This window comes from Lampetra planeri, chromosome 53 (assembly GCF_965212315.1).
Source record: "Lampetra planeri chromosome 53, kcLamPlan1.2.h2, whole genome shotgun sequence".
Lineage (NCBI taxonomy): Eukaryota > Metazoa > Chordata > Hyperoartia > Petromyzontiformes > Petromyzontidae > Lampetra > Lampetra planeri.
This window is the reverse complement of record NC_136159.1, coordinates 2,685,478-2,693,439: the sequence shown is the minus strand read 5'-3', so window position 1 is coordinate 2,693,439 and position 7,962 is coordinate 2,685,478. Positions and strand designations below refer to the sequence as shown.

At 44.4% G+C, this 7,962-nt stretch overlaps 1 protein-coding gene across 4 annotated transcripts in view; it reads left to right on the top strand.

Annotated features, from left to right (window-relative positions):
- The window catches only part of LOC144734835 (xanthine dehydrogenase-like), an 89,522-nt gene that overhangs the window by 3,196 nt on the left and 78,364 nt on the right, over positions 1 to 7,962 (top strand). The window contains exons 1-5 of one of the 4 annotated variants that reach the window (XM_078617239.1): positions 1,505 to 3,231; positions 3,518 to 3,632; positions 5,041 to 5,210; positions 6,174 to 6,340; positions 7,643 to 7,719. In XM_078617239.1, coding sequence (XP_078473365.1) covers positions 3,548 to 3,632; positions 5,041 to 5,210; positions 6,174 to 6,340; positions 7,643 to 7,719 — 499 coding nt within the window. In that variant the 5' untranslated portion in view covers positions 1,505 to 3,231; positions 3,518 to 3,547. Of the gene's footprint in view, positions 1 to 1,504; positions 3,232 to 3,517; positions 3,633 to 5,040; positions 5,211 to 5,498; positions 5,862 to 6,173; positions 6,341 to 7,642; positions 7,720 to 7,962 lie in introns of those variants that run through there. The other 3 variants (XM_078617240.1, XM_078617238.1, XM_078617241.1) reach the window with 3 other exon arrangements.

The following is a 7,962-nucleotide window of genomic DNA, read 5'->3' as shown; positions in this document are numbered from 1 at the left end:
CGTCAGTAGAGGAGCCCTTGTACTCTAGTGAACTGTAGTTAAATGCACATACGGTCACTGTTATAATATGTGTTGCGGTTCAATAACAAAACATGGAAGCATTGTTAAACTCATAAATAAGAATACATATTTACATTTGCATGTAATGCTGTAATTAATACTGTACAGCAGAGGTGGGACAAAGTCATTGTTATGCAAGTCCAAGTCGAGTCGCAAGTCATCAAATTCATGACTCGAGTCTGACTCGAGTCCAAGTCACATGACTCGAGTCCACATCTCATAGGTGGGACAAAGTCATTGTTATGCAAGTCCAAGTCGAGTCGCAAGTCATCAAATTCATGACTCGAGTCTGACTCGAGTCCAAGTCACATGACTCGAGTCCACACCTCTGCTGTACAGTAAATTAAACATAAAATAAAGTAACATGAATAGAGATTTTTGTTTTAATCATTTACCCAGATTCCTGATACTGGCTTGCTTTTTAAATCCTTATATAATAAGTTCACTTGCTTGTTTGCGCGCTTAGGACCGTGCAAATCTTTCGGTCGTTTTTTAACCCACTTCCCGTGATCCAATCGAGCTGACATTTTGCACACAGACTCGTTGTACGTGACAATTTATTTTCGTGAAAATTTTCAACATTTTAGGGAATTTTTTTTTATATTTAATTACCAATTGCTTAATGGTGGCAGGAAATCATCTGACCCATAGGTGGCAGCCATCTCAAGCCAGAGGACGAGAGGACTCTAGCCGCCACGCATATAAAGGATTTATAGTGAAAAACTTTGTTTTTACGGGTTAATTTTTTTACTTTTCAGAAAGGGTGCAATTAGTCCCCACAATTGCACACACACACACGGGGGCACGTGCCCACACACACAGACACACACACACGGGGGCACGTGTCCACACACACAGACACAAGCACTCGATTCAACCTACTTCGGTGGCATGAGAGGCTGAGTCGACCTTCAGCCAGGATGTTAATTCTCAACTTTCACAACCACGCATTCTCACCGCGGTGCTACCAGCCTGCAAAAGCAACACTGGTATGCCTCACGTACTAATAGACAATATATAGTGCATTAGCTCTTTAGCCAATATTTGCATTTTAACGCTGAGTACCATTTATAGTTTGCCTACAGCAAACAACACAGTCTATTGATTCTGGTGGTAGGCCATTGATATATGGGCAAGCCAATTCTGTAATCGAGCACTGGGGTGGTGCTGGTGGTTTACTGGTGCTCTGCACAGAGGGTTTCTTTCATTCGACACCAATAGAAGAAAAAAACAACATTCGTCAAAAACACTCCTTCCCACCTCCAAAAAGCGAAATGTAGAATGGGTCACAATATGAGCAATGCCCCCTTTTCAGCACAAGACCATGAGCCATTGCCCGAAACGTCGTGCATGTATTGTATGTATTTAGTTTAATGTATATTCGTTCATTGATGGCAGCGTCGTTGACGAATGTGTTGAGTTTTGTTTTTGCAATTGGTGTCTAATGAAGTACTGTACCTGTGCACCACTTGCCAATGCAGCAGCATCACCAAATAATGTTTAATCATTAGGCACATTTACGATTGGTTACAGGTTGGCCAAGTGATGAACTATTTTAAACTGAACTCTATTTTATTTTACCAGGTAAGGCCCACTGAGTTATATAGCAATTTTTTTCCAGAAGCGACCTGGCCACAAATGATTACTCAATGAAGTGGCTTATCATTTGGAAATGTATAGCAGCCAGATACTCCTAACGCATGTTTCCAAATGTGTAGGGAGAACATGCAAACTCAAAATATACAGCAGCAGGCATCAGGGCCGGGAGAGAACCCACGACCTCCTGCATACCAGGCGAGGGAGTAAACATCACCGCAGCGCCCAGAACAAGCAAATTTAAGTCCTATGTACATCGATTTTAAGCATTGTTTTAACTTCCTTCCACACACACACAATATGGACTCAAACATCCAGTCAGGTCAAAAGGTCATAGTAGTTAATACTTTCAATGCCTAAACTCCTCATCACTTTATTTAGTGAGATCCCGTATGTTTTGCAGTCGGGTTTCCATGGTGGCGAGATGTTAACTACCTCCTGGTATACAGGAGGTCGTGGGTTAAATTCCGACCCTGACGCCGACTGTATATTTGGAGTTTGCATGTTCTCCCCGTGGTCGCGTCGATTTTTCTCCAGGTCCATGTTCAGAGTTTTTGGCTGCTGCTATAAATTTCCGAACACGGAGGAAGAAAAAAACCCAAGAAAATAATACCGTCGATTCTGTAAAAATGACACAAAACAGAATAGATTTTTTTAACAGAGCTACGGCCCTGAAATGTATGGAATTTCTGCAGTAATTTCTATATACGCCTCTAATATGTGGTGGCGGTAGCAGTTGTATCCAAGAGTGACACAAAGGCCTGTACACAAAGGACTCAACCGTTGTGCATTATGCAAAAACGATCCTAAAGAAATGCATTGCGGTCACCTTTTGTTAATTTAATTAAATTGTATCAATTTGATTTTACTTATCAAAATAAAATGTAGTAAATGTGACCGACTGACAGCAGCAGCAGTGATATAGAGACGGACAACTGTAGACCGGTTTTGTTCTTATTTTGACTCATCCGTATCGTATAGTCACCAATGCTCACTGCTGCAAGTCTGCCTCTGAGAAGCATATCCACTTGGCATGGTTTCCAGAGGCATACTTTGTCGCTCAAATTTGTTTTGATAGTGACATCAGACAAGGGGACCACAATGCAGTTCTTTAGGAACTGCTGATGTTTATTTTTTTGCATAATGCACAAAGCCCTGTGCGCTTTCTGTACAATGTTACTGTGTGCTGTTTAAATCTTATGGTTTTTCCTGCGCCGTGCTGTTTTTCCCATTATGATGGGTATCTCTCATTATTTCCACAGATATGTTTCAAGCATTGCATGGTGAACACATCTGCAGTGCATTACGGAATGCTGCAGAATAATCTCATTTACTAAGTGGGAAATATGGCACAAACAAGGTTATGTGCTCGTTGCTCAACATGCATTGAAAAAGAGACCACCCCCGGTTGTAAATTTGGGTCAAAGAACAAAGTCACTGAAGCTTGCAATCTTCACTGTACAGTCAGTGCTCGGCAGTGTTTCGCCTGCTCCGCCAGTTCTCTGCTAAGCATGCGACCGTCTGTTCCGCGAGTTGTCAGCTAATCGTGTGAATCCGTCTCTTGTATTCATAGCTGTAAGTCTTATTGTTTTACTGGCTTCATGCGGAGGCACGTGGTGTCCTCGAGTGACTTTTTAACCGTGCTTGCGTCAGCAATGGAGATTGCAAAAAGCTTTCCTTAAAAACTCTACGGGAGCCGCCCGTCTTGTTGATTGCCATCTTAAGCTACTCGTGGGGTGGTGCAAGCAGTTACGCTCGATGCTCAGTGCTTTTCCGCCTTCGAAGGGGGCATTTTAAACGTTTGTGCGGTTTAAACGTTTTTTTTTGTTTGCCGATAAAAAAAATGGATTTTCTGTTCAAGTTTTTTTCAGGTGGGGAGAATTCGTCCGCCATGCCCCCGTCGCCGCCTGCGTCGTCCCAAGGGACATCGGGACCTGCAGCTCTGCACTTGACCGTCAATGGGAAGGACTACACAGGTCAGTTGACTTCACAAGCACGAACTCCGTTTTTAGGTTGGATCCTTCATCAGCCAACGCCGCACACGTGCTCATGCAGTGCAGCGTTTCCGTCTCGAGCCGAGGTCAAATCTCAACCTTTCTTCCCCCGCATTCGTTCCCGCACTGGTCGTAGCTGTCTGAATGGCGCAAACACCTGGACGCAAACGGTCTGCTATTTGCAGGAGGCAGTACATTCCCCGGTTAAGCTGTGGTAAAGCGACCGCTTAAATGAGTACGTTGCATTTAATATTCAAGAAAACACGGCAGAATTTCTTGCAAACCGGTAGAAGATAAATGTTTTCAGCATAGTTTTTACTTGGTTGAGAAAACTAACAGCAACATCTCCCCCTACTTGCAGACTAATGTCCACTTGCAGACTGGTGCTGTGTACACCTTATGGCAGCACAGCAGGGATGGCTGCCACTGGAGGTGCCCTTGGCTAAACTGCAGCAGAGCATCGGAATTGATTGGGATTAGAATCAGAATCTTTATTTAGACTGGAGGAATCCGATGAGCCATGAAGCTCTTTTTCACGGATGTTTGCAAGTTATGACAACAAATAATATAAAAACATGCAAATTGTATGAGTACAAAAATTCCTGTAGATTTTTCAAGACCAAATTCAGGCTAGGGGAAGACAGCAAAACAACAACAAAAGCAGTGCCAGACCACACCAAGGCAACAGACAGTCCTTCGATTAAAATGCACATTAAAATTGAACTTGCGTGATGAGACATGATGTAAGGTGCCGCTTGAGTTTCCAAGGCATTTAAGCAAATGCAATATACGGTACAGTGTTCCCTCGTTATTCGCGAGGGATACGTTCCGAAAATGCTCGTGAACATCACATTTTGTGGATAATGATATTGGCCCACAAATATCGTACACACAACGTCTGCAGATGCCTTCGAAAGCTTCGAGAAGTTCTCTCCCTCTCTCTCTATCCCTCTCATTACTTAATCTCATAACTTTTTCGCATCACATTCTCTCTCATCGCTTTATGTCTTCACTTTCCTTCTCTCTCTCTTTCTCAATGCAGCCGTGTGGAGTTCCAGATGCGATTCGCGGATAGCCAAAATCGCGGATAGAAAGTTGCATGGATGTATGTACTGTATGTTGAACTTCTTTCGCACCGTGCGTCGCGAATCGTGCTAATCAGAGGTGCAGGGAAGGACAACAAGCTAAACACAAAAATCAGTTCTTAAGAAATACATTTTCCATCTAGATTTAAAAGTGTATAGCTTCAGTGGCTTCCTGATATCGGAAGGAAGAGCCTTTCTGGACGGCTGTAGAAGCGCATCTGAAGGCGCGCGGTGCGGTTGCCACCTCTGTAAATAACGGGGGAATCCTGCACAGTGTCATGCAAATCCTCATCCTTGCCTCGCAGTGGAAAACCCGGACCCGCGCACTACGCTGAGCGAGTTCCTGCGCGGAACGCTGCGTTTGAGCGGCACCAAGGTGATGTGCCATGAGGGAGGCTGCGGCTGCTGCATCGTCACCGTGCAGTACGCGGATCCCCTGCAGCCTGACAAAGTGCTCACCGAGTCCATCAATTCCGTACGTATATACTGTATTTATGTGGAACCTCTTTTGCACAGTACTTAGCCAACCGCGCGCATCGAAGGTGCGGAGGACGGACAACAATCTCAACATATTCGTGGTACTTTCGGTAAAGTCACGTAGAAGGGAAATAATTAAATAATAAAAATATAAAACAATAAAAATTCTCACGACGTTTCGACTGCAACACAAGCAATCATCATCAGGTGTGAAATCCACAGCAAGAACATTTTCTTGCTGTGGATTTCACACCTGATGATGATTGCTTGTGTTGCAGTCAAAACGTTGTGAGAATTTTTATTGTTTTATATTTTTATTATTTCATTATTTCCCTTCTACGTGACTTTACCGAAAGAACCAAGAATATGAATTCCTGCAGTCACGAAAGCTTTAAATCAAAACAATCTCAACGTAAAAAGCAGTTCTATAGAAATACTTTTCAGTCTGGATTTTAAAAGTGCAGCGTTCCAGTGGCTTCCTGATATCGGATGGAAGAGTGTTCCAGACGGCCGTGGAAGGGCATTGGAAAGCACGCGATGCGCTGACCATCTTTGTTCGATGGCTAGACAAAAGCCGTTGCTGCTGCTGCTGCTGCGAGGATGACCGGAGTTCGCTTGACGGTTTATGGTCCTCGATGAGATCAGCAAGGTATTTGTGCTTCATCTGTGGCAAGCGCTTTGAGTGCACGCCTTGCACGGACCCACTCGCTCGCCCTACTCACCCGCTGCCTATCTCTGCGCGTGTTGAAGCCATTCGTGGTTTGAGCCCGGCGGCTGCCCTGGTTAATACTCCATCTGTATTAGCCACGAAATACACGTCGACTGCTTCACGGTGGCCGTTAAACATCCCGTCGTGTTAGTCGAAAAGAGCAGGCTAACACCGGTGGTGACGTTTTCACCACGCAGTGCTATGAATCTCGTCACCTGAGTTTGATTCCCGCCTGCTGTCTTCCCCATGCAGTGCCTGGCGCCACTGTGCTCTCTGGACGGGCATCACGTGATCACTGTGGAGGGCGTTGGGGTGGTGCGTGGTGCGCGCGGCCTTCACCCCGTGCAGCAGAGGCTGGTGGAACACCATGGCATTCAGTGTGGCTACTGCAGCCCCGGCTTCGTCATGCAGATGTACAGGTGAGGCTCCCGCACCGGGCGCTCGTGCATTGGAGTCAACTGAATGAAACAATTGGTCACACTTAAAACACGTAGGTTTTGACAGCCAATGTTATGATTAGTTAAAAAAAAAGGCAAAATGTAAGGCACATTCTCTACCAAATACAGGCAGTCCTCTAATTACGATGGAGATGCGTTACCACGACCTCCATCGTAAGTCCAAAATGGCCTCGCCTACCCAGGAGTCTTATAGAATGGTGATAATTTAGCAAAACAGAGCAAATTACAGTACCGTACTGTATAAACTATATACTGTATGTCTTTATTAATTGCAATACAGTATTGCACAGTAAAATTTAAAGTAAAAAAAACCAAGGTAAATTCTTAGCCTGCTTATATGAACTGCAATTGAATAGAAAGTTTTTTCAGGAAACAATCCTATCTGCTATAAAAACTTTTAACATGCATTGAACGTATCGTATCGTGGTAACCCTAAAATGAAATCGCTAAAGCTACGTATCATACATGCATTGAACGTATCGTTACGTATCATATTGTACTGTACTCACCAAGATTATTTTACAATTTTGTCATATCGCTATCGCCATCGTAAGATCGAAATATCGTAAGTCGGACCGTCGTAACTCGGGGACTACCTGTACAGCAAAACAAAATAAATGATCACGTACAGTATACAAGTGTTTAACACGCCAATTATTATTATTATTATGAGTCAAAGAATAATATGCACAATCACATTTATCGATTGGATACAACATTTTGTTTGCAATTACATCAATAATCATCATCAGGACAAGATTTAGGAATTCAGAATGTTCAGTCTAATTGATGAATATTGTTACGAGAATTGTCGCCTGCTTCGTAAAGTGAACTAACGTCGATATTAGCGCTCACAAAACACAAATATAAACACCCCCTTTTAGCCTTAAACAGACTATTGAGGCAAGTGTTGTTAGCGAGCACCTATGAAAGCTGGCACGGCACTCGAGGGGGTGGGTGGCCATCACCACGCCCGGCCGCCTTTGTCTCCCAAGTGGCAATGTTTACACACCACACAAGGTACTAATTTGAGGTTGAGTCGATCTAGGGGAGGCCCAGGACTGGTTCAAATAATCGTCACTAGTGTTAGCCGTGAGCGTGTTATCGAACTAACTCGGGTCGCCAAGTTCATTGCGCAGCACGCAAACCAGTACACTACCCAACCCCACTCACACGCACACACGCACGCACGCACGCATCCCCGTACACACACACACACTCAAGCTGGCTGTGTCCCGTCTCCTCCGTGTCATGAACCCATAGTCTGCTCGCCAGCAATCCGGCCCCCAGTCAGCAGGAGGTGGAGGACGTGTTTGATGGGAACATTTGTCGCTGCACAGGTTAGTGTGCGTGCATTGTGCATCCAATGTCTAGGCCTGATTTTCAAAACAAATAAAAGAGTGTGATGCAATTTTATATTGTTGCCCACAAACCCACAAGTATCACTGGGAGAAAGTACTGCTGGGTGCCACGGTGGCGAGATTTGAATTACCTCGTCTGATATGCAGAACATAGTGGGTTCGATCCCGACCCTGACGCCTGCATATTTGGAGTTTGCGTGTCTCTCTCTCCCCGTGGTCGTG